The 27,879-nt window shown below is 42.2% G+C and overlaps 1 protein-coding gene across 4 annotated transcripts; it reads right to left on the reverse strand.

Annotated features, from left to right (window-relative positions):
• Window positions 1–619: 619 nt before the first annotated feature.
• Window positions 620–27,830, reverse strand: LOC5520780 (neutral alpha-glucosidase AB). Of its 4 annotated transcripts, none has more exons than XM_048730008.1 (29): window positions 27,689–27,830; window positions 26,046–26,144; window positions 25,696–25,932; window positions 25,216–25,386; window positions 24,883–24,973; window positions 24,428–24,518; window positions 23,984–24,080; window positions 23,319–23,420; window positions 22,929–23,007; window positions 22,445–22,585; window positions 20,547–20,608; window positions 20,230–20,307; window positions 19,881–19,956; window positions 19,538–19,594; window positions 18,810–18,879; window positions 18,609–18,688; window positions 17,978–18,019; window positions 17,383–17,581; window positions 16,979–17,080; window positions 16,589–16,647; window positions 16,165–16,349; window positions 15,757–15,821; window positions 7,163–7,239; window positions 6,897–6,971; window positions 6,672–6,785; window positions 5,730–5,839; window positions 4,281–4,367; window positions 3,096–3,205; window positions 620–1,039 (listed from the first exon to the last, which is right to left on the reverse strand). In XM_048730008.1, the coding sequence occupies exons 1-29, from the start codon at window positions 27,712–27,714 to the stop codon at window positions 927–929; spliced, it is 2,895 nt and encodes a 964-aa protein (XP_048585965.1). In that variant the 5' UTR covers window positions 27,715–27,830; the 3' UTR covers window positions 620–926. The 4 variants fall into 4 exon arrangements, with proteins under 4 accessions (XP_048585965.1, XP_048585964.1, XP_048585966.1 ...); XM_048730007.1 differs by having other exon boundaries at window positions 22,445–22,618; XM_048730009.1 differs by lacking the exon at window positions 19,538–19,594 and having other exon boundaries at window positions 22,445–22,618.
• Between the last annotated feature and the right edge of the window lie 49 nt (window positions 27,831–27,879).

The following is a 27,879-nucleotide window of genomic DNA, read 5'->3' on the forward strand; positions in this document are numbered from 1 at the left end:
ACACGTTTTAATAAGCAAGTGGGGCAAGAAAACGTTCAGCAGTGGCTGAAAGGTTGTACGAGAAAAAAAAAAGAGAGGGGGGGGTATTTGTGCATTATCAGTCAGCAAACCACAAACTTTTACATTTTAACACTAAAAATATTATTATTTGAGAGTAAAACAAGGTTTTTTTAAAACTTAGTTTAAGTTAAACCATGTTTAGTTAAACTGGTTTGGTTGGTGTGAATGGGTATTAGTTAGCGGAGCTGGAATAGCCGAGATTACTTTCACGAGAAAACGGAAGCAATAGCGAGCAGATTTTTGGAATCTTCTAATTTTTGGCTGAGCGCTACGTCCGATTGAACGGCTTTTCAAAGCCTGCTTTATTTTCTTGCGCTTGCGCTTGTGTTTGGCCGATTCTCACTTGTGTTGCGCTTCCGTTTGCGCTTACGCTTGCGTCTTAGTTATAAGAACCAACCTTAACAGCTCCTTTAGTTTACCGGATTTTATGCAAGAGGAATTATTCATTTTTGGTTTAATTAAGTTAGATAACATAAGTAATTTTCGGTGACTATAACTGCACAAACTCAACGCGCAATTCCACCTTACCAATCTTTTCCCCCAAAAAATGAAAGTTGCATTTTTATGATTTTTTTTAATAAAGATCTTTACAGAAGTTCAATTCTCAAAAGACCTCATAAGAAATAAATTCAAGTGCTTTTACTATTCACTTACTACGAAAAAATCGCTAGCAGAAATATAAAATTATCAGGAGAAAAGTACAAGATGCTTTGCCTTCTGTAATGACATCAATATTGAAATGACGTCACTCATGCTAATGGCGTCATAATTGTTCATTTGTTGTTGTGATGACGTCCGTGAGGTGATGGTGGTGGAATGACGGCTTATAGCCGCTGGTAAATTTTGAGGATGACGTCAGACAGGCGTCACGCGTACATTGCAATGGTCCATTCGCTGGCGGCGTTCACGGCGGGCTTTTTGATGGTCAGTGTGTATGCACTTTTGTCATGCGTGAACTGGAGTTGTCGATTAGCAGTATCTTTAAAGAAAAAAAACAAAAATAGTCAGTATTGCTATGTATGATAAACTGAAGGTTTGTCATGGGAAAAAATGACAAATCTATTTATTTCCTATAGTAATATGTTTGTTACTAGAATGTGTATCAAGGGAGGAAAGAAAGTGACCGATCTATGATTTTCTAAAATACGAACTATCTATATTTGTTATTTGAGCGTGTATCAATGGGGAAAAAAAGAGGTCCCCATCTATTTTTTTTCTAGAATAATAAGAAATAATTTTCTTAGGTGGTTCGGAATAATTATTTTAGAGCTTTTATATTGCTTACGTTTTTCAACTAATACAATCGTTTAACAAAATATACATGATTTACTTATAGTAAAGATGATCCAATAGAGTGAAATTTGTGCATGGTGAGCACGTGAGTAGTACCCTGATAGCAGAACTTTACTTTCTCTATGTCTTTAACACTTTCCTTGCCGATTCGCGTTTCGGTGTTTTTGCGTTGTTCGTTTGTATCGACCAAAACAACGCGAGTAGACAAAACCGCGAATACAAGAACAAACGAGAAACACTACGGAAAAGCCTCTGTTAGCAGGGTACGTGAGTAGGTGTAAGACGGATTTTTATTTTTTGGTACTTCATGAATTCGAAAAAATATTATCAGTTCATGGTTTTATTTTAAAAAAAATACACTTTCAATACAGGGGATTATTCTGCAATCGGATTAATTTCTAACATTCAATGTTTTATCTTCAGCCTCAAAGAGATATACCTGATAGCAGAACTTTACTTTCTCTCTGTCTTTAACACTTTCCTTGCCGATTCGCGTTTCGGTGTTTTTGCGTTGTTCGTTTTTATCGACCAAAACAACGCGAGTAGCCAAAACCGCGAATACAAGAACAAACGAGAAACACTACGGAAAAGCCTCTGTTAGCAGGGTACGTGAGTAGATGTAAGAAGGATTTTTATTTTTAGTACTTCATTAATTCGAAAAAATATTATCGGTGCATGGTTTTATTTAAAAAAATACACTTTCAATAAAGGGGATTATTCTGCAATCGGATTAATTTCTAACATTCAATGTTTTATCTTCAGCCTCAAAGAGATATACTGTTGAAATCTTTTGTGTTTGCCTTGCCAGGGTAAAAAATAAAATAAATAGAAAGACATTAAAATGAGAGAAGTGAAAGATATAAAAATGAAAATCCTACAGAGATTGAGTGTATAGTTTCCTGAAAAAAATAATAAATAAAAACTTAGTCACGAGCCACCTTGTCAAACTCAAGAATTTCCGCTCATTAGTACAATCATTGAGTGTCGATGGCGGATACTATATACTATATAGAGAGTTTAATTCTTAAAACAAAAGATCTCAATCCATCATCGAGTGTGTTTTCTTTTTTTCAACCAAACTTATGCAAACACTGGGCAAGAATAGACTCTTTCTTAGAAAAGACGTTTGCTTGAGGAAATCGGTAACGATATTATATATATAATCGAGCAAGCCTTTGGTAAAAGGCACAGCAATTCCCCCCCCACACACACACACACGGCGTTTTTTCCCTGTACCGTTTCAAATGCAAATGTGTGCAAATGAATAAAGTGCCTTATCTTCATTTGAATGCATTTATATTTGAAACGGCGCGTGAAAAGGACGACGTCTAATCTAGGCCTTAGTGTAGGCGTTATCTTAATCCCCTAACAATAAGTGCTGGTGAGTACAGCTGTGTCAAATAATAGTCAAGAACTAGTGGGATGAATACCTGGGGGGAGGGGCTGGTACGGTCATGTCAAATGTCATCATGAGATACTTGTCAAATCTTGTTGGTATCTTTTAAAGTTATTATAATAAAATTAGCAGTTCGAAAAAAAAGCAAATTCGTTTTACTGTTCTATTTTGCCTTTTTGGTCAACTTTTTGATATCAATCTTGAAATCAAAACCCGACCCCACTCCTCAGATGGGGTAACTCTCTGCCTTCTGAGATAAAAAAGCTTTCATTGATTAAACTCAAATGTTTGTTGAAAAATATTGTCTTGAAATGATTATCATGTTGATGTCACCATGGAAACTGACCTGATGACGTCAGCACTACGCTCTTGGGTGAGTTGCTGATGCCAAGGATCACAATGCGTTCGATCTCCGCCTTGGTCTTGAAAGGCGTGCTACCAGCAGGCTTGTCCCTCCTGTCAATCAAATATACATTAGCCAATCAATGGTGCATGGTATCAGGAGATGAGCTCCACCAGCCCCAACTATTCTAAAAAAAAGGGCCGGCAACATGCATGTAGCTACTGCAACAGTTGTTTTCGGCAACTGTGTAAAGCTTATCATACATCTATTGGGTATTTTAGTATCATCGCACTATGAAAACTGTTAATAAGCGGTATAAGACTGATAAGAATTTAAAAACATTGAAAAAAAAAAGAGAAAAAATATTCTTCCGAGAGGGATTCGAAATCTTGACCTCTCTCTCACATACGAGTCCGATGAGCCAACGACTTGGCCACGTGGCTCTCAGCCGAAGATCGAAGTACTAAAATTATTTTATTACTGCTTTGTATTGAACCCTTCTTGTCCTTCGAAAAGTTCTGTCGAGCATGACGAATTAATAAATACTTTAAATATGTTTGACCTTACAGAGAACTACAATAAAGCTCTTGGTTGTGTTTTTCAGCACGAATTGCAAACACTTTTATAAATCACTAACTTAACGTTACATCGAGATTACATCCAGTTTATTTTTTGTTTAACAAATCCCGAAATATTTTGATTTAGATATTTTCTTCTTTATAAGTGATTGTAAACTAGCGCTTCATAACGACCAAAGCCCGAAGTATATCCGAGCAAACCCCGCGAAAGCGTTCACTCATTAGTGGTCACTCTTACACACTTTTTCTGCGTGATGACATAGTAGCTACTCGCACATGCGCAGTAGCTACAAAAATTACTATTCACAAAACCGTTAATTTATAGAAACTTGCAAGGGTCATTTACGATCATAACGCTTTCTACGAAAACCAGTTATCAGTTATACTTACGATGGCACCAGCATACAAGCACATGTTCACTTCGGGGATTACTCGGGTCCCCAAAAAGGGCCCATTTTTTGCCTGAGCATACCGTGCTTTCAATCAACCGCTTAGACTTATCAATGACCGGTCATTTATTAATTCTAACGCCTAAGGGTCCGTAATACAGGGGTCCCAGTCTCTACATATCTGGTGGTATCCGGTTTTAGAAAAACATTAATAGACTAACATCAAGTTCCAGACGGAGTTGAGAAGCCCGTCATCTTTGGGCGCAGGCGGGGAGGACACGTCTGGGAACTGCGACTTAGTCTCGTTCCTACAACACCAAATTAACAGTTACACTAGAACCTCCTCATAATGGACACTGAGGACTATGAGTTAATCGTTTAAAACATTGAAACCTCCTTATAACGGACACTAAGGACTATGACTGATCGTTTATGCGCTGGAACTTCCTTATATATATAGACAGTATATTTTAAACCCTTGAACCTATTATGGACACCATGGAAGTTGACAAGTATCTTGCGAAAGAACTTGAAGCTGCATATGGACACTAAGGACGTTGACAGTCAATATATATATATATAATTTATACACTTTTAGGTATTACAGATGAAAAGTTGTATCGCTTTTCTTTAACACTCAGCCCTATTAGGACGGTTAAATGTTCGGACCTCTGTATTACGGACACTATGAAATAGGACAGTCTTATTTCGACTGAAACTATCGTAGAACGGACATTCAAAGGATCATATTAAGTAATGCTCCGTGTAAGAACTAGGCAACCCAACGGCAAATGCACGCTGGCATGTCAAAAATGCCTTTGTTTATTCTAGAGATTTGGTTGGCCAAGACAAAACATTATGGCATAAGATACATATGACACAACATGATTCATAATTTTTTTTAATATTTTGGTTATAGGGTTAATTACTATGTCAGATCCAGATATTTTAGGTAAATTTTATGTGGGGAAACTTGTAAATATAGGACAACTAACAACTATTGTTCTGGTTTCTTCTGATTGGTTCACCACATAAAATAACTTGTAAGGTGTATAGCAAAGGACATGTTTCACGCAATTTCTTCAAAATCTTACTATCTTCTATATGATTAAAAAGATCCTACGTGGGAAAGCTATAATAAAGCTTTTTGCCGCAGGACAATGGGACTTTGCATAGTTCTTACACGGAGCATTACTTAAGCACGTTTAATAACTGAAAGCTCCATAACATTACATTATTTGATGCGTTAGTAAAATTAACACTTTGGAATAGGAGAGTCTTATGTCGACTGAAACTTGTCGTAGAACGGACATTCGTAGGATTACATTAATCACGTTTAATGATTAAGAGCTGCATAACATGACATTATTTAGAGCCGCATTATCACCAGTTCACTTCCGGAGGTCCGACGGAAACCTCAACCGTTAAAAGACAAAAGAATCTAATAGAATCCGAGATATTTAACATGCCATCCGCTCTAAATTATCAATCACATCCTCGAAGAAACTTGCAATATACACACTGCTTTCAATATTTTGAAATATTTTTCAGTTTTTCCGTTTAAAATCATCGGATATTGTAACGTAATCGACCGGAAGTAACCTGGTGACAATGCGGCTTTAATGCGTTGGTAAAAATTAACTTGATATTCAACCGACTTAGGTACTCACTTGGCGGCCAACTTGCCCTGCTTAAAGGTGAACTTCATGTAAGCGAATGCTCCTGTCTTGTAGTCAAACGAGTGGAAGTCGTCGATGTACAGATCGCCTTCTGCTTCGCCCTACATACATAACATTAATTTGAGTAGATATTTGCTAGAAGATGTATATCAAATACCTCCGTTCCGTCCATTACTTCAGGTTGGTTCTTACTGGGAAGCATGCGCAAAGCACGTAATTTTCCGATTCTCACTGGGACATCACAAGCGCAACAGAACGCAACCATTTGATTTTCTTGCACTTGTGTTAGAACGATTCTCACTTTATGTTGCGCTTGTGCATGCTAACTAGTGAGAACCAAACTTTAAACGGGGGAGGGCGCCGAGTAAGAAATTATTCAAATAAGGAGGCCCGAACTTTCCTCACCTATCCTACTCCCCCTATGAAATAATACTGAGCCACAGCTTTGTGCCGAATGCGAGGGTCGACGAACGAGAGGGCGTCACGTGAACTCCTTATGAGCATCAAGTGAAAGTGCGCGGGACATCACGAATCAAATCATCATGGTATGAAGTGCAAAGGTCATAATGCGAGAGGGAGTCACGTGCATCCCTCGTGAGAATCACGTGCACATGCTAAGGACATCACGTGTCAACTCACCTTGGGATCAAGGGCGAGGGTCATCTTGCGAGAGGGAGTCACGTGCATCCCTCGTGAGAATCACGTGCACATGCTAAGGACACCACGTGTCAACTCACCTTGGGGTCCAGTGCAAGGGTCACCATGCGAGAGGGAGTCACGTGCATCCCTCGTGAGCATCACGTGCACATGCTAAGGACACCACGTGTCAACTCACCTTGGGGTCCAGTGCAAGGGTCACCATGCGAGAGGGAGTTACGTGCACTCCTCGTGAGCTTCCTGTGCACATGCTAAGGACACCACGTGTCAACTCACCTTGGGGTCCAGTGCAAGGGTCAATGTGTATGGGTCGTCATGCGAGAGGCTGGAGCTGCGGCGAATACGATTCTTACGAGGGATAATGCTACCGCCGCGCTGGAACAGCGGAATCTGCCAACAACAAGCACTGGTAAGTTTTCCCAGGGCATTTTGTGGGCCTAGCTTTAGTTTGAATTCCTAGAAACTTGATTATCTCTTTTTCTTTGAAACAGGGCCTCATACCTTGTCAAGAGGAGAGGCGACTTTGACGTTGTTTCCTCCGCGGTAGATCTTGTGGTCATCTAAGTGGTACCAATACTACAAAGAACATTGATTCACGTTAATTTAGTCTTTGGGTACGGCAGAGTCAACTGAAACGGAAGGGCACCTTGTCACCTCTGGGTACCTGGTCACCTTTAGAGTAATATTGGTATTGATCGCCTATTTTTCAAACCTGACGTATATCCAATAATGATGGTGACAGTCAGAGGATAATGTTGATATATTACCTGTTCTTTTCCAGGAAGATAAACATCCGAAGTAACTTGTCCTGGCTCTGTCACTGGTTTCACCAGCAGCTGATCGCCTGCACAATGAATATCACAACAATAATTACAAGGCCCCGTAGGCATCTGACGCTACTGCAATCCTGGGGGATTTGATCACACTTATACACGAGACTCAGATATCCTTACTCCTTAGGGGACACCTATTCGTACTCTTAATCATGAGAAACTCACAACACCCCTTACTCCTTAGGGGAGACCTATTCGTACTCTTAATCATTAGAAACTCACGACACCCCTTACTCCTAGGGGACCTGGTCGTACTCTTAATAATGAGAAACTAACGACACCCCTTACTCCTAGGGGACCTGGTCGTACTCTTAATCATGGGAAACTCACGACACCCCTTACTCCTAGGGGACCTGGTCGTACTCTTAATCATGAGAAACTCACGACACCCCTTACTCCTAGGGGACCTGGTCGTACTCTTAAACATGAGAAACTCACGACACCCCTTACTCCTAGGGGACCTGGTCGTACACTTAAACATGAGAAACTCACGACACCCCTTACTCCTAGGAGACCTGGTCGTACTCTTAAACATGAGAAACTAACGACACCCCTTACTCCTAGGGGACCTGGTCGTACTCTTAATAATGAGAAACTAACGACACCCCTTACTCCTAGGGGACCTGGTCATACTCTTAATCATGAGAAACTCACGACACCCCTTACTCCTAGGGGACCTGGTCGTACTCTTAATCATGAGAAACTAACGACACCCCTTACTCCTAGGGGACCTGGTCGTACTCTTAATCATGAGAAACTCACGACACCCCTTACTCCTAGGGGACCTGGTCGTACTCTTAATCATGAGAAACTCACGACACCCCTTACTCCTAGGGGACCTGGTCGTACTCTTAAACATGAGAAACTCACGATACCCCTTACTCCTAGGGGACCTGGTCGTACACTTAAACATGAGAAACTCACGACACCCCTTACTCCTAGGAGACCTGGTCGTACTCTTAAACATGAGAAACTAACGACACCCCTTACTCCTAGGGGACCTGGTCGTACTCTTAATCATGGGAAACTCACGACACCCCTTACTCCTAGGGGACCTGGTCGTACTCTTAATCATGAGAAACTAACGACACCCCTTACTCCTAGGGGACCTGTTCATACTCTTAAACATGAGAAACTCACGACACCCCTTACTCCTAGGGGACCTGGTCGTACTCTTAATCATGGGAAACTCACGACACCCCTTACTCCTAGGGGACCTGGTCGTACTCTTAATCATGAGAAACTAACGACACCCCTTACTCCTAGGGGACCTGTTCATACTCTTAAACATGAGAAACTCACGACACCCCTTACTCCTAGGGGACCTGTTCATACTCTTAAACATGAGAAACTCACGACACCCCTTACTCCTAGGGGACCTGGTCGTACTCTTAATCATGAGAAACTCACGACACCCCTTACTCCTAGGGGACCTGGTCGTACTCTTAATCATGAGAAACTCACGACACCCCTTACTCCTAGGGGACCTGGTCGTACTCTTAAACATGAGAAACTCACGACACCCCTTACTCCTAGGGGACCTGGTCGTACACTTAAACATGAGAAACTCACGACACCCCTTACTCCTAGGAGACCTGGTCGTACTCTTAAACATGAGAAACTAACGACACCCCTTACTCCTAGGGGACCTGGTCGTACTCTTAATCATGGGAAACTCACGACACCCCTTACTCCTAGGGGACCTGGTCGTACTCTTAATCATGAGAAACTAACGACACCCCTTACTCCTAGGGGACCTGTTCATACTCTTAAACATGAGAAACTCACGACACCCCTTACTCCTAGGGGACCTGGTCGTACTCTTAATCATGGGAAACTCACGACACCCCTTACTCCTAGGGGACCTGGTCGTACTCTTAATCATGGGAAACTCACGACACCCCTTACTCCTAGGGGACCTGGTCGTACTCTTAATCATGAGAAACTAACGACACCCCTTACTCCTAGGGGACCTGTTCATACTCTTAAACATGAGAAACTCACGACACCCCTTACTCCTAGGGGACCTGTTCATACTCTTAAACATGAGAAACTCACGACACCCCTTACTCCTAGGGGACCTGGTCGTACTCTTAATCATGAGAAACTAACGACACCCCTTACTCCTAGGAGACCTGGTCGTACTCTTAAACATGAGAAACTAACGACACCCCTTACTCCTAGGGGACCTGGTCGTACTCTTAATCATGGGAAACTCACGACACCCCTTACTCCTAGGGGACCTGGTCGTACTCTTAATCATGAGAAACTAACGACACCCCTTACTCCTAGGGGACCTGTTCATACTCTTAAACATGAGAAACTCACGACACCCCTTACTCCTAGGGGACCTGGTCGTACTCTTAATCATGGGAAACTCACGACACCCCTTACTCCTAGGGGACCTGGTCGTACTCTTAATCATGGGAAACTCACGACACCCCTTACTCCTAGGGGACCTGGTCGTACTCTTAATCATGAGAAACTAACGACACCCCTTACTCCTAGGGGACCTGTTCATACTCTTAAACATGAGAAACTCACGACACCCCTTACTCCTAGGGGACCTGTTCATACTCTTAAACATGAGAAACTCACGACACCCCTTACTCCTAGGGGACCTGGTCGTACTCTTAATCATGAGAAACTCACGACACCCCTTACTCCTAGGGGACCTGGTCGTACTCTTAATCATGGGAAACTCACGACACCCCTTACTCCTAGGGGACCTGGTCGTACTCTTAATCATGGGAAACTCACGACACCCCTTACTCCTAGGGGACCTGGTCGTACTCTTAATCATGAGAAACTAACGACACCCCTTACTCCTAGGGGACCTGTTCATACTCTTAAACATGAGAAACTCACGACACCCCTTACTCCTAGGGGACCTGTTCATACTCTTAAACATGAGAAACTCACGACACCCCTTACTCCTAGGGGACCTGGTCGTACTCTTAATCATGAGAAACTAACGACACCCCTTACTCCTAGGAGACCTGGTCGTACTCTTAAACATGAGAAACTAACGACACCCCTTACTCCTAGGGGACCTGGTCGTACTCTTAATCATGGGAAACTCACGACACCCCTTACTCCTAGGGGACCTGGTCGTACTCTTAATCATGAGAAACTAACGACACCCCTTACTCCTAGGGGACCTGTTCATACTCTTAAACATGAGAAACTCACGACACCCCTTACTCCTAGGGGACCTGGTCGTACTCTTAATCATGGGAAACTCACGACACCCCTTACTCCTAGGGGACCTGGTCGTACTCTTAATCATGGGAAACTCACGACACCCCTTACTCCTAGGGGACCTGGTCGTACTCTTAATCATGAGAAACTAACGACACCCCTTACTCCTAGGGGACCTGTTCATACTCTTAAACATGAGAAACTCACGACACCCCTTACTCCTAGGGGACCTGTTCATACTCTTAAACATGAGAAACTCACGACACCCCTTACTCCTAGGGGACCTGGTCGTACTCTTAATCATGAGAAACTCACGACACCCCTTACTCCTAGGGGACCTGGTCGTACTCTTAATCATGAGAAACTCACGACACCCCTTACTCCTAGGGGACCTGGTCGTACTCTTAAACATGAGAAACTCACGACACCCCTTACTCCTAGGGGACCTGGTCGTACACTTAAACATGAGAAACTCACGACACCCCTTACTCCTAGGAGACCTGGTCGTACTCTTAAACATGAGAAACTAACGACACCCCTTACTCCTAGGGGACCTGGTCGTACTCTTAATCATGGGAAACTCACGACACCCCTTACTCCTAGGGGACCTGGTCGTACTCTTAATCATGAGAAACTAACGACACCCCTTACTCCTAGGGGACCTGTTCATACTCTTAAACATGAGAAACTCACGACACCCCTTACTCCTAGGGGACCTGGTCGTACTCTTAATCATGGGAAACTCACGACACCCCTTACTCCTAGGGGACCTGGTCGTACTCTTAATCATGGGAAACTCACGACACCCCTTACTCCTAGGGGACCTGGTCGTACTCTTAATCATGAGAAACTAACGACACCCCTTACTCCTAGGGGACCTGTTCATACTCTTAAACATGAGAAACTCACGACACCCCTTACTCCTAGGGGAACTGTTCATACTCTTAAACATGAGAAACTCACGACACCCCTTACTCCTAGGGGACCTGGTCGTACTCTTAATCATGAGAAACTCACGACACCCCTTACTCCTAGGGGACCTGGTCGTACTCTTAATCATGAGAAACTCACGACACCCCTTACTCCTAGGGGACCTGTTCATACTCTTAATCATGAGAAACTCACGACACCCCTTACTCCTAGGGGACCTGTTCATACTCTTAATCATGAGAAACTCACGACACCCCTTACTCCTAGGGGACCTGGTCGTACTCTTAATCATGAGAAACTAACGACACCCCTTACTCCTAGGGGACCTGGTCGTACTCTTAATCATGAGAAACTCACGACACCCCTTACTCCTAGGGGACCTGGTCGTACTCTTAATCATGAGAAACTCACGACACCCCTTACTCCTAGGGGACCTGGTCGTACTCTTAAACATGAGAAACTAACGACACCCCTTACTCCTAGGGGACCTGGTCGTACACTTAAACATGAGAAACTCAAGACACCCCTTACTCCTAGGAGACCTGGTCGTACTCTTAAACATGAGAAACTAACGACACCCCTTACTCCTAGGGGACCTGGTCGTACTCTTAATCATGGGAAACTCACGACACCCCTTACTCCTAGGGGACCTGGTCGTACTCTTAATCATGAGAAACTAACGACACCCCTTACTCCTAGGGGACCTGTTCATACTCTTAAACATGAGAAACTCACGACACCCCTTACTCCTAGGGGACCTGGTCGTACTCTTAATCATGGGAAACTCACGACACCCCTTACTCCTAGGGGACCTGGTCGTACTCTTAATCATGGGAAACTCACGACACCCCTTACTCCTAGGGGACCTGGTCGTACTCTTAATCATGAGAAACTAACGACACCCCTTACTCCTAGGGGACCTGTTCATACTCTTAAACATGAGAAACTCACGACACCCCTTACTCCTAGGGGACCTGTTCATACTCTTAAACATGAGAAACTCACGACACCCCTTACTCCTAGGGGACCTGGTCGTACTCTTAATCATGAGAAACTCACGACACCCCTTACTCCTAGGGGACCTGGTCGTACTCTTAATCATGAGAAACTCACGACACCCCTTACTCCTAGGGGACCTGTTCATACTCTTAATCATGAGAAACTCACGACACCCCTTACTCCTAGGGGACCTGTTCATACTCTTAATCATGAGAAACTCACGACACCCCTTACTCCTAGGGGACCTGGTCGTACTCTTAATCATGAGAAACTAACGACACCCCTTACTCCTAGGGGACCTGGTCGTACTCTTAATCATGAGAAACTCACGACACCCCTTACTCCTAGGGGACCTGGTCGTACTCTTAATCATGAGAAACTCACGACACCCCTTACTCCTAGGGGACCTGGTCGTACTCTTAAACATGAGAAACTCACGACACCCCTTACTCCTAGGGGACCTGGTCGTACACTTAAACATGAGAAACTCACGACACCCCTTACTCCTAGGAGACCTGGTCGTACTCTTAAACATGAGAAACTAACGACACCCCTTACTCCTAGGGGACCTGGTCGTACTCTTAATCATGGGAAACTCACGACACCCCTTACTCCTAGGGGACCTGGTCGTACTCTTAATCATGGGAAACTCACGACACCCCTTACTCCTAGGGGACCTGGTCGTACTCTTAATCATGAGAAACTAACGACACCCCTTACTCCTAGGGGACCTGGTCGTACTCTTAATCATGAGAAACTAACGACACCCCTTACTCCTAGGGGACCTGTTCATACTCTTAAACATGAGAAACTCACGACACCCCTTACTCCTAGGGGACCTGGTCGTACTCTTAATCATGGGAAACTCACGACACCCCTTACTCCTAGGGGACCTGGTCGTACTCTTAAACATGAGAAACTCACGACACCCCTTACTCCTAGGGGACCTGGTCGTACTCTTAAACATGAGAAACTCACGACACCCCTTACTCCTAGGGGACCTGTTCATACTCTTAATCATGAGAAACTAACGACACCCCTTACTCCTAGGGGACCTGGTCGTACTCTTAATCATGAGAAACTAACGACACCCCTTACTCCTAGGGGACCTGGTCGTACTCTTAATCATGAGAAACTCACGACACCCCTTACTCCTAGGGGACCTGGTCGTACTCTTAATCATGAGAAACTCACGACACCCCTTACTCCTAGGGGACCTGGTCGTACTCTTAAACATGAGAAACTCACGACACCCCTTACTCCTAGGGGACCTGGTCGTACACTTAAACATGAGAAACTCACGACACCCCTTACTCCTAGGAGACCTGGTCGTACTCTTAAACATGAGAAACTAACGACACCCCTTACTCCTAGGGGACCTGGTCGTACTCTTAATCATGGGAAACTCACGACACCCCTTACTCCTAGGGGACCTGGTCGTACTCTTAATCATGAGAAACTAACGACACCCCTTACTCCTAGGGGACCTGGTCGTACTCTTAATCATGAGAAACTCAGGACACCCCTTACTCCTAGAGGACCTGTTCATACTCTTAAACATGAGAAACTCACGACACCCCTTACTCCTAGGGGACCTGGTCGTACTCTTAATCATGGGAAACTCACGACACCCCTTACTCCTAGGGGACCTGGTCGTACTCTTAAACATGAGAAACTCACGACACCCCTTACTCCTAGGGGACCTGGTTGTACTCTTAAACATGAGAAACTAACGACACCCCTTACTCCTAGGGGACCTGGTCGTACTCTTAATCATGAGAAACTAACGACAACCCCTTACTCCTAGGAGACCTGGTCCTACTCTTAAACATGAGAAACTCATGACAACCCTTACTCCTAAGGGGCCTGGTCGTACTCTTAATCATGAGAAACTCACGACACCCCTTACTCCTAGGGGACCTGTTCGTACTCTTAATCATGAGAAACTCACGACACCCCTTACTCCTAGGGGACCTGGTCGTACTCTTAAACATGAGAAACTAACGACACCCCTTACTCCTAGGGGACCTGGTCGTACTCTTAAACATGAGAAACTAACGACACCCCTTACTCCTAGGGGACCTGGTCGTACTCTTAATCATGAGAAACTAACGACAACCCCTTACTCCTAGGAGACCTGGTCATACTCCTAAACATGAGAAACTCACGACAACCCTTACTCCTAGGGGACCTGGCCGTACTCTTAATCATGGGAAACTCACGACACCCCTTACTCCTAGGGGACCTGGTCATACTCTTAAACATGAGAAACTAACGACACCCCTTACTCCTAGGGGACCTGGTCGTACTCTTAAACATGAGAAACTCACTACACCCCTTACTACTAGGGGACCTGGGCGTACTCTTAATCATGAGAAACTCACGACACCCCTTACTCCTAGGGGACCTGGTCGTACTCTTAATCATGAGAAACTCACTACACCCCTTACTCCTAGGGGACTTGGTCGTACTCTTAATCATGAGAAACTCACGACACCCCTTACTCCTAGGGGACCTGGTCGTACTCTTAATCATGAGAAACTCACTACACCCCTTACTCCTAGGGGACTTGGTCGTACTCTTAATCATGAGAAACTCACGACACCCCTTACTCCTAGGAGACCTGGTCGTACTCTTAAACATGAGAAACTCACGACACCCCTTACTCCTAGGGGACCTGGTCGTACTCTTAGTCATGGGAAACTCACGACACCCCTTACTCCTAGGGGACCTGGTCGTACTCTTAATCATGAGAAACTAATGACAACCCCTTACTCCTAGGGGACCTGTTCATACTCTTAAACATGAGAAACTCACGACACCCCTTACTCCTAGGGGACCTGGTCGTACTCTTAATCATGAGAAACTAATGACAACCCCTTACTCCTAGGGGACCTGTTCATACTCTTAAACATGAGAAACTCACGACACCCCTTACTTCTAGAGGACCTGGTCGTACTCTTAATCATGAGAAACTAACGACATCCCTTACACCTAGGGGACCTGGTCGTACTCTTAAACATGAGAAACTGACGACACACCTTACTCCTAGGGGACCTGGTCATACTCTTAATCATGAGAAACTAACGACACCCCTTACTCCTAGGGGACCTGGTCGTACTCTTAAACATGAGAAACTAAAGACACCCCTTACTCCTAGGGGACCTGGTCATACTCTTAATCATGAGAAACTCACGACACCCCTTACTCCTAGGGGACCTGGTCGTACTCTTAATCATGAGAAACTAACGACACCCCTTACTCCTAGGAGACCTGGTCGTACTCTTAAACATGAGAAACTCACGACACCCCTTACTCCTAGGGGACCTGGTCGTACTCTTAATCATGAGAAACTAACGACACACCTCACTCCTTAGGGGATACCTGTTCGTACTTACCAACGAGAAACTCATCCTCCATTTTGAAGGTGGACTTGTCTTCCGGGTATTCCACCCAAAGTGGTCTGTCACACACAGAGGATCACATTCAGCCCTCAAGAATACATAAACAAGCTATGTACGATCAGAGGGCTTTTGAGACACTTATAACCTTTTAAGAAACGCATTTTCACGTTAGTTAAAAGGAAAAAAAAATCGTATTTCCAGAGAAAAACAACCAGTGCAAGGGCAAGAGCCAGCAAATCTAAAAAGCATCCTTATTTGAGAACACAAAGGATTAGTAGACCCCAATAAAACGAGCCAGATTTTTGTATCTGTAAAAACCTTCAAGCTGACCTGAACTGATCTATTGCGACACTCACAACATCGATAATGACCCTGTAAAGCATGTGGATGGGCGTGGCTTACCGTATGATTGGCGTCCCATCCTGAGATGCGTGAAAGAACAGAGTGTACCAGAGGGGAAGGAGAGCGTAGCGGGTGCGAAGTGCATCACGGATCACATTCTTGTACACGTCATCAAAAAGCCAAGGTTCCCTACGCTTGGTGTCTAAATGCGCATGCGCACGGAGAAATGGTGTGAACACTCCAGTCTAGAAAGGAAAGGGGACCAGACATATTTGAACAAAGTTTGCAAGCAAAGGAAAAGGGAAATGTTACCTAAAGAAAAGTCAGCTGTATGGTTTAAAAGTTTTTTTAGTTTAAGACGCCATTCTTTGTGCCATTCCAAATGCATGAAAATAAAGATGAAACAATCAATTTTGCTCATTTGCTCATTAGAACACAGATGTTAATCTTGCTACAAAATAAAAGAAAACAGGTATCTACAGACCTGATACCAACGAGCAAGAAGTTCTGGCTCAGGATTCTTGAAAAAGCCCCCAACATCGGCTGAAAAAAGAATGATGGAGAGACTCAGCACACACACATTTCAGTGGTGCTTAACTCTCATGATACTTCAAACGTGGATATGTTTACCAGCAGGAAGTTTTGCACTTTTCACTCACCCTGCCCTTCTCATGTTTAAATTTATCGTTTTATTTATTAACATTGCAAACTCAGTACAGCGTAGATATTTGTTCTGTGGAGCAGAAACAAGACATATTCTTGTGCTAGCTTAGACCTTGGTTTATCCAAAACTTTTAAAACATGCTAACAAAATCAAGATTACCCTACTAAACAATGAAACATTTTAAGAAGGAACTGCGGTAATCCTGTGTACCTCCTGCAAAGGGCAGCCCTGTCACACCTAGGCTAAGGATCATGGGAATAGACGCCTTCAGATGACTCCACTCAGCCATGTTATCACCAGTCCAGATGGGGCCTAAAAGGAACGAAGCACACTTTAGCAATTACCTCTTGTTTGGTAAGGTTTTATGTTTTTAAAGGCTACAGCCGTTGGTCCAATTTTTACATCGTGACTATATTTTAGCATTAACATGCTAAAATATTTTGCTTCAGTTTGTGAAGAGAAAAACCGTGTCCAGCACGAAGAACCATTCATGTAAGTTGGTCCAATGCTGAATGAAAGCACACAAGACTAGCACAAAACACAAGACTAGCAATTGCACATGCGATTGTGAATCAGCATCTGTAATCATTTGTAATCAAATTAAAAGCACTCACCATATCTCTGAGTACCAGCAAAGAAAGCCCTGGAGAGCACAAAGGGCCTGTCTTTGCCGCCTGAGCGCTGAATCAGTCCCAGGTTGGTGGCTTTGTGGAAGTACATGCCATAGATGTTGTGGACATCACGATGTTCCCAGTCACCGTAGTGTATGGTGTCCTTGTGCATGGTGATCTCTGGACCATGGAACACAGATGGCTTTACAGAGAAGGATATAACAAAACAAACCACTGTTACCCAAAGGTAAAAAAAATACAGATGCAATAGGTAGTTACAACACTCCATAGTTTCTAAATCAATGATGCATCAGCAATCTCATGTAGACAATCACACATAGCGTGACGCCATGTTATCATGGCTATGATTGCCATCACCTGCATCAGCAGCCTAATAATAGGATGGCAAACAAGCTGTAGAAAAATAAGATGGTCTGCACAGGCATGCTATAAATCAACACAGGATTAAATTGATTATTGGATGCCTCTGTGGAGACAGACTAGTTGACACAGCCCTTCGTGCGACTCAAAAGACAGATGTGTATAACATACACCTGTTACCCTGGGTTGATATTTCCTAATCATAGAAAGACCTTACCTCATTCATGTCATTCCAGATAAACAGGTTGGTTGTTGATCCCTGGGGAATCAAACAAAGATTACTTTGCTTGGGCCTGAAGCAAAATATATTGGGGGTGGTCGGTCAACCTCCCTTTGCTTAACGTTTCTTGGTACATGGTATAAAGAACCATTAAGAAATCCCTTTGTTTAGAAAGCCCCTTGATTGCTTAGAAAGCCCTTTGATTGTAGTGAAAGCACTCTGATTTTTGAGAAAGCCCTTTGATGGTCAAGAAAGCTTTTTCAGCCTTCACAAAAAGATTCTGAGGAGCAGGTCATTATGAGTTTGGAGGTGGTTTGAGTGCTGACGGGTTTTTTTTCCCTTGTCAGGAACACAACAAAAATAATATAATTCCTGTCTGGATGGAGAGGGTCAAACCTCCAGAGAAGGCGGCTCATTGAGCCTCTTGATTGTTTAGAAAGTCTTTTGATTGTTTTGAAAGCTCTTTGATTGTTGAGAACGCCTTTTGATTGTTGAGAAAGCTCTTTGATTGTTGAGAAAGCACTTTGCCATGAAAGTCCTTTCATTGGAAATGAAGGTCTTGCATTCTAGAAAAAGTCTTTTGATTACCAGTAAAAGCCCAATGATGACCACACTCTCTGTCACCCACCTTGTATTGGTCATGTGATATCTTGGATGCCCACCACTCACGGATCTTGGGATTGGTAAAGTCTGGCCAGGATGAGCTACCTATTAGAGTAAAGTTGAGAATGAACACTTGACACACACATCCACTGAGGGCTTGATTTCAGGGTTTCTCATTAAGTGATGGAATAGATACACCAATAAAAAAAGTTGTGGGATATCATACCTGACCAACACCAGTTTTCATACTCTCCACCATCTTTGTTCTTTATGTAGTGTCCTAATGATGTGGCTTCCTGAAAAAAGGCAAATGGTAATGTATTGGAAAATGTGGGAAACTATGTACACTGTTGAAACGGTGAATTGCCAATTGGTAGTTGGGTATGAAGACGGAGGGTCCAGGGGTTTGGAGTGTAAAAAACTTTATAGGTATATTTGGGGAGTTGACATAGCTTAGAAAACAAGCTTTAGCCTTGCTTTAGAAAACAAATTTTGAAGGTGATTGTCAGCAAAATCGAGCCTTACCCTAACAAAAAATCACATTGGATGCGGTCAAAGCAAAGGATTAGCACTAAAACAAACACATTTTTGTTTTTCCAGAATTTAACGATAGTCAAATCAAGATAAAACCCCCTTAAAGATAGCAGAACCTTTGAACACCTCCAAAGGGTTGTTCATTCTGCCTACTTCTATTGAAAGAATCTTGGAGAAAGTTGTGACATATAATAAGCAGGGGCGTAGCAAGAGGGGTGCCCTAGGGGCCCAAGCACCCCTCCTACTTCTAGCAGCCAAACATAATGTAAATGTATGAGACATTATCTGAAATACAGGAGAAAATGGCTTTAAAGGGCATTTTTGGGCCCCCTCCTGTTAAAAATCCTGGCTACGCCGCTGAATAAGTGACATGCATTGGGCACAATGATGGGGAATGGAAAGTTATGATTATCCATTTACCTCATGTACATGGTAATCGCTAGTCCTCTTCATATGGGGATCAACGATAGTGACCATCTAAATAAAGCATTTTCATTCTATCTTTAGTATTATTATAAACATTAAGAGATCACAGTTGTACCAGCTACATAACTTTAATATCAAAACTGAAATCGAACTGTTGTGCCATTTAAGAAAATCGTGAATAGTAAGCCTGTCTGAATTTTCACAATTACAACTCACCAAACAGTGAACAAAGGTCTGAACCAAAATATGTATAAGTGGAGAAATTGCCTTAGCTGTGGTACATACAGGAAAGTGGAGCTTACTTGAGTAACATGTGTCAAACCATATCACTGTGTACCTTCCTTCCTTTAGATGCGATGTTCTCTTGCATTGCCTCTGGATTTGGGAACTTGACTTTATCCCAGGTCATGTAACTAAAGGATTAAAAGGGTGATTAACAACAACAACAACAACAACAACAACAACACTTACCATTAATAATACCAGTGCAAACACAACAACTACTGTAATTACAAGTAACAGCAATAACAGCATTGTAACAATAATTAATAATAGCACATACACAACCACTGCAATCCCTAGCAACAACACCAACAATACCACCATGCTCATCAATGCTTCTGTTACTATTTTAGTCAAATTGTCATGCCCAATGCTTGGGACAATTCACAAAATAGGTTACTGACCGTTTGCCATCCGTGTGTTCAATGTCAAGCCACAGGACATCGTACGGAATATCATGCTTATCAAAACTGTCATCCACACTAGAAACAATTAAAACAATAAACAATTAGGATTTTAGAGTTTGCATGAGTAAAGTGTGAATTTGAGAGGACTTCTTAAAGTGCATAACATTTTAACATTATATTATTGTAAATACTGGATCATGACTAGAAACAATACAACAAGAAGACAATCTTAGAGGGGCTTTGATTAAAAATGACAATCTACCTTTCAAGGTATTTCATATAAGTTACACACAATTCAGCCAAAAACACTTTACCTTTTCACATCCTCCTCATCATTGTAGTTCCATCTGCACTGATGATAGGCAATTCCAAACAGCTAAAAACAACAAAATCAACCACATAAAACCTCCTTTTATTTCATGAGTAACATGGTTTGCAATGTGCTTTGTCAGTGAACTGTGATGTGGGGTGCACTGCTTCAACACATAATGTATTCTAACCCTCACTCAGCTGTCCCTCACCACAATGTACATAGAGGAGGAAGAGACATGGGGCCAGTTAGGCTAGCATACTGCTTGAACACATCATGTGGTCTAACCCTAACCCTCCCTCGTCACCCAGTCATGTACATAGAGGAGGAAGTGACATGGGGCCAGTTAGGCTAGCATACTGCTTGAACACATCATGTGGTCTAACCCTAACCCTCCCTCGTCACCCAGTCATATACATACACAGGAGGAAGTGACATGGGGCCAGTTAGGCTAGCATACTGCTTGAACATATCATGTGGTCTAACCCTAACCCTCCCTCGTCACCCAGTCATGTACATAGAGGAGGAAGAGACATGGGGCCAGTTAGGCTAGCATACTGCTTCAACACATCATGTGGTCTAACCCTAACCCTCCCTCGTCACCCAGTCATGTACATAGAGGAGGAAGAGACATGGGGCCAGTTAGGCTAGCATACTGCTTCAACACATCGTGTGGTCTAACCCTAACCCTCCCTCATCACCCAGTCATATACATACAGGAGGAAGTGAAGTGGGGCCAGTTAGGCTAGCATACTGCTTCAACACATCATGTGGTCTAACCCTAACCCTCCCTCGTCACCCAGTCATATACATACAGGAGGAAGTGAAGTGGGGCCAGTTAGGCTAGCATACTGCTTGAACACACCATGTGGTCTAACCCATCCCTCCCTCGTCACCCAGTCGTATACATACACAGGAGGAAGAGACATGGGGCCAGTTAGGCTAGCATACTGCTTGAACACATCATGTGGTCTAACCCTAACCCTCCCTCGCCACTCAGTCATTTACATACAGGAGGAAGAGACATGGGGCCAGTTAGGCTAGCATACTACTTGAACACATCATGTGGTCTAACCCTAACCCTCCCTCGTCACTCAGTCATGTACATAAAGGAGGAAGAGACATGGGGCCAGTTAGGCTAGCATACTGCTTGAACACACCATGTGGTCTAACCCTAACCCTCCCTCGTCACCCAGTCATGTACATACACAGGAGGAAGTGACATGGGGCCAGTTAGGCTAGCATACTGCTTGAACACATCATGTGGTCTAACCCTAACCCTCCCTCGTCACTCAGTCATGTACATACAGGAGGAAGTGACGTGGGGCCCGTTAGCCTAGCATACTGCTTGAACACATCATGTGGTCTAACCCTAACCCTCCCTCGTCACCCAGTCATCTACATACACAGGAGGAAGAGACATGGGGCCAGTTAGGCTAGCATACTGCTTCAACACATCATGTGGTCTAACCCTAACCCTCCCTCGTCACCCAGTCATATACATACACAGGAGGAAGAGACATGGGGTCAGTTAGGCTAGCATACTGCTTGAACACACCATGTGGTCTAACCCTAACCCTCTCTCGTCACCCAGTCATATACATACAGGAGGAAGTGAAGTGAGGCCAGTTAGGCTAGCATACTGCTTCAACACATCATGTGGTCTAACCCTAACCCTCCCTCGTCACCCAGTCATATACATACACAGGAGGAAGAGACATGGGGCCAGTTAGGCTAGCATACTACTTGAACACATCATGTGGTCTAACCCTAACCCTCCCTCGCCACTCAGTCATTTACATACAGGGGGAAGAGACATGGGGCCAGTTAGGCTAGCATACTACTTGAACATATCATGTGGTCTAACCCTAACCCTCCCTCGTCACCCAGTCGTATACATACAGGAGGAAGTGAAGTGGGGCCAGTCAGGCTAGCATACTGCTTGAACACATCATGTGGTCTTGGTCCCATCATCACAAAGACATCAATAATGCCGCTCTCAGAAAACCAGTGGGTGTCGACTTGTGGGACCTCCTCCTCAGCCTTGAAAAATGACATCAGTGAGTTTAACATGGACTGAAAGAGAGAGAAAAGAAAAAGTGAGAGATAAGAGGAAAAAAATAAGAAAGTAGCGAAGACCGTAGAGTTTAAGTAAAGAAGAGTATTATCCAGGGCAGAAATTCAACTATATCATAATCAAACAATATGACAAGTAAAAGTTTAAATGAACATAGTCCTGATGACTGGAAAGCTTTCCACTACCCGTATCTTGTCTTAAACTCTTTTTAACTTTCTTTTTCTTTTGTTTCTTTTGTTAAGAACAGATAGGAGCATGAATAAAGAAAAGAGGAGAATGCTTTGCACTAGATTGATGTACTGTACATACCTTTCTTGCATCAGCTGTGCTAATGTCAACCCAAGTTTCAGCTGCATTCATCCAGAAAACACCAACTGTCTTGCTAGCACTGTATGAAGGAAAAAAGAAAGTTACCATTTGGGTAGTAGCTTCCATGGAATTCATTATAGTAGCTATGAAATTGTTCATGTCCATCAAGTGCCCAAAAGACACCAAGAAGTCTGGGCATGTTATTATACTCCTATTCCAAACAGGGTAGCACTCATACTTCAAACTTCATAGTTTATGACAACATGGACTCATGATTACAGCCTTATTTCTAAAAAAATGTTAATAGCTTGGGACATGTCACAGCATTCTGTTGTTGCTGTTATTGGACTTGAGGGAACCATAGAAATTGTGATTTTATTATTGTCTTACCTGTGAGCAAGCATGACAGGTATACTGCCGTACAGAGCCATACGTGAATCCAGCTCATACTCAAAGACATCTAAGTTATAAAGACGGTAGGGCTCAGAGCCGCTGAGAATGAACAAAATGATTTAATACAATGACACCAACGCAAAGATGTATATCCAAAAAAAAATTTGGGGTCCCATCTCTTATTTCGTTAACCTGTATTGGAGAATGTGAATAAGCTGTTAGCCCATGGTAAAATCTGGCTACTCTATTACACATGAATTGAAAAACCTGTATAGAGCAGACTGTAAAGATACTCATGGGACAACTGCTGCATATGATGTGCATACCATATTTACTTGAATAAGAGATTTCTGTATGAATATAGAGACAGAGAAACTGTAGTCCAAAACTGATATTAATGGGGATAAAATGTTCTGCCTTTTGTGCAAAATTTGCCCTTTTGAATAAGCACCTACCTCGAATAAGCCCCCCGTCTGAGAGTTGGGGCGGTAATTTGAGCGAATATGATAATGATGTCTAGCAATTTTAATAAACATTTTGAACTTTTTTCCTAGTTACTTATGCAAACTATACTCACATGGTGGGTAAATAATGATAATGTCTTGTAATGTTGATTGGTCTTTATACCTTTTCAACTAGTCACTAATGTTTACAATACTCACATGGTGGATTTCAAGGCAAGAGAGTCTGCATGCTCAGGGATACCATACACATGTTCGACACCAGGGAAAGAGATATCCAAACCAACTGAGCTGGGACCTGTTTCAGGATAAAGTAAGAAAGAGACCTGCAATATCTTCTCACTGGTGTTACAAATACTGTATGTTTATACTGTGATTTTTAATTATTAACTCTCATATATAATTTTAAACTGCTAATCACCTAGCAATTGGTGCTTTTTTACTGGTGAGTGCCATACAGAAAATTTGTGTAACGGATTCATTTTAGTGTGGCCATTAAAAACACATCAAGGATTTAGACAAACGCCAGAAGGTGTTTTCGCTATTGGAAATGTTGCAGAACATTGAAGACAGCAGTAATTTGTGCTCTGAGTCAGGATTCTTTGTTTAATATGAGCTGAGCTATGTGGTGTGTGACTGGCTCACCTCGTGGCTTTGAGTCATGGTGCTCTTTGAAGTTCTCTTCCCACATGCCTTCTTCGTGTTTTTCATCTTCCACAACCTTCTCCTCCTCCTGCTGCAGAGAAATAAATACCTGTCATGGGTTATGTTTTTGTACAACTAGAATGCACGCCTAAACAACATTGGTATGTAAAATGAAATAGAACTGGCACGTTGAACAGTGGACTATCTTTTTTAACTTTTGGAGGCTATAGGTATACAAAAATGACACAATTGGAAATACTGTAAACAGCCCTGTTGTTTCCATGACTAGGAAGATGATTCTCCCCCTTCTTGGTATCCACATGCCTTTTCCCTCCAAGTTCCATATCCAATCTTAGAGTGCTTGATGATGGAATTATCTTAATCTTCTACCTTCCTTCCCTCCCTCCTTTCCTGATCTTAGAGTGCTTGGTTATGGAATTATCTCAATCTTCTACCTTCTGCTCCTCATTTGGCTCATCACCCTCAATAGATGGTGGCCCGGGCGGGGCTGGCTGTAAGGGTTCCTCTTTTGGGGGCTCCCCAACCCTGACACATGAAAAGACAACTTAATCACAATTTCCTCCACAAGTTTAATAATCTGTCTTGTTTACCAAGACATGTTGAGTAAAAAAAAACTTTATTATTGAGTTTATAGATAATCAAAGCTATAAATAATGGTGAATTTAACATTCTTGTAAAAAAACCTTAAGATCACAAAGGTTCTACAGCATATGAAAACACTAAATATGTTTTAGTTTTTGTTCCAAAACATACTGACTCATCCTTACTTTTTCGCTCTGTAGTGCTCAAAGTTCAGAAGTCCTCTAGTATTGATGGAGACGACAACTTCATTCCCAACAAGAAAGTCCAATCTAAGTGGCTTGTAAGTGACGATAATGTTGCTGTTCTCATCAAACGAGACATGCATACTGTTTGCTTCTTCCTTAGTAATCTTGTAACTAGACACAAACATATTAATACTTTTATGATTCATTCTATTAAAAATAAAGGTTGGTACAGTGGTTACCATATATAATTTTTTTAATATCTTTTTTTGCCTTTAACAGATATTTTTTTCAATATTTTTTATTATTTGGCTTTTTGTGCATTTTGACTCAACCAGTTATCTTCTTTTGGAATTTTTCTCAATTTCCAAGTTTTCTAACACTTACATTATATTCTAGTACTTTGCAATTTAAAAAATCATTTCCAAGGTTTCCCTGTTAATTGGAGCTCTGTAGACCATAATAACGAAATTAGTGTCTCACCTGACAAGCTTTGGCTCCGTTTTGAGAGCATCCTTCACCTCGTAACGAGGCCTAATTGGCTTCAGTTCGTTTATCTTAAATCTTGCCGTATTTTTTTCTAAAGTTGATAGGCTAAGATGCAGTTCTACATTTGTTTTGGTATTAAGTACAGTTGCTTCTATTACGGAATCTGTTTTGCTAAGTGACTCTTTTACTAAAACATAGGGGGATTCCCCAGCTTGCAGGGCTCTGTTGCGCCTTAAAAGAAAGAAACAAACAAACATTATGTTAAAATAAACAAGCAATAGGAGGAGTAGAGAAAGGGTGTAGACATCAACCTAAGCACTACTGAAACATCCAAGAGCACTTACTTGCAAAAGCTACTTTGGTCACATGTTTTGAAGTTATTTTTATCGACACATAAACTAGGTGTGACAGTGAGCACAATAACTAATAGCGCTCTGAGAATCCTGCAATAAAAACAAATATAAAGGAATAAGATTACAGGCAATTAAATATTGAACTATTAAAAAAATTGGAAGAATTACTTTATAGGTATTACAATGATACAGCTTGCTATTATGTTTTTTTTTGTCATTTTATTGGCTTTTAAGTGGGCAATATTGTTTTAGGTCAGGATATTTTTGGATGAGGCAAGGCCCACCAAAGACTGGAATTTAACCTGGCCAAATCTCATTCAATGTTTTGATACTTGGATGTTTTGATTTTTAGTCCAGTCATTTTTCACCAATAAAAATACGGACCCAGAACAAATTCACACAGTACAAATCCAGCATATTTAAATTATTCATATAATGAAAAATAACATACTTTAAATCTTGCAAAATCAGAGTGCTAGAAAATTTTGAAGCACTAGAAAATTCTGTTGGCTTGCAGCTGTTCTCATCGGTTACACAAGTAAAATTTGCCATCTCTAACAGAAGGTTCCCGCACTCTGATTTTGGTAGACTTTTAGTGTGTTAGTTATCACATTAATTTTCTTTTGAAGAAAAAGGTACTGCACGAATTTGACCAGTGTCAAATCATTATATCATTGATGAGGCAAGAATAGATGTGAAATTTCTCATGGACAACTATGTTTCATCATTGGTTTCTTTGTATTATTAATTGTATTATTCTAGGTGATGGTTATTCTATTCTTGGAAATCTGAATATACATGCATTTTAGCACATGACAGCTAAATTCTTATTTTCTTTATTTGGTTTATATCTGGCTATATAAAAATATTTCCATTTTTTCATAATTCAAATTTCTAAAAATTGTTTTTCTAGATGTAACTGGCAGACAATTTTTGCCATCTCTTTTTACTCTCCGTACTTTTTGTCATTCTCATAAAAGTTTTGAAACACTTAAGCACAAATTATAATCCTTCATTGTAGTCAAAAAGCCTCAAGGATCAAACCGGTGTTTCACTAGCCAATCAAAACCGTACATATGGAAAACAACCACTGAGTGCATGCAAGCTTCAAAAATCTAGGATATTCTAGAACACAATCACGCAAAACTAAGATCATAAATACACCGCAAAAATGTTAATATATAATCGTTTTTCCAGGTATTTTCCATCACCCTGCCGACAGTAATTCCATGCGATAAACAAGGTTCTTTGCCCTTGGCCCCCCCAGATGCAAGAAACCGGTGCGAAACAATTTATTTTTTCGGGGAAGATAAAGTCATTAGCAAACTTGAATAGCTAGGAGCTCTTCCAAACACACTGAAAGGCGCAGTTTACGAAAGAAAACACACTAGAGTAATGAGAAAATGAGAACAATAATTCTTAATATGATAGTGTTTATATTCCACAAATCGTGGCCTTTCATTTGGTTCGACTGCACGTGCTAACCACTCAAATAGAATGTGTAGAAACTGATAATTATGTAATAAAAGCAGCTGCGAGCACGAATTACAAACATGCAGTAATCTGTCTGCTGGGCAGGGTAGCTAAAATGCAAAGAAAGACATAATAGACACAGAATAAACGAAATAACTTACGGCGAATTTAGCGGATCTGCCGACATCTTGGATGGTGAGGTGGCTAGCTCCCAGGCTTCTGTCAACCTAACGGTTCAGAACGACAGAGACTAGGGCGAGACGTTGCTTCAATTTTGTTTCTTTTTCCTCCAATACTTGATCAATTTCCCTACACACTTTTTTTTAGAAATGATCAAAATGAATTTAACGTT

Source organism: Nematostella vectensis, chromosome 7 (genome assembly GCF_932526225.1).
Source record: "Nematostella vectensis chromosome 7, jaNemVect1.1, whole genome shotgun sequence".
Taxonomy (NCBI): Eukaryota; Metazoa; Cnidaria; class Anthozoa; order Actiniaria; family Edwardsiidae; genus Nematostella; species Nematostella vectensis.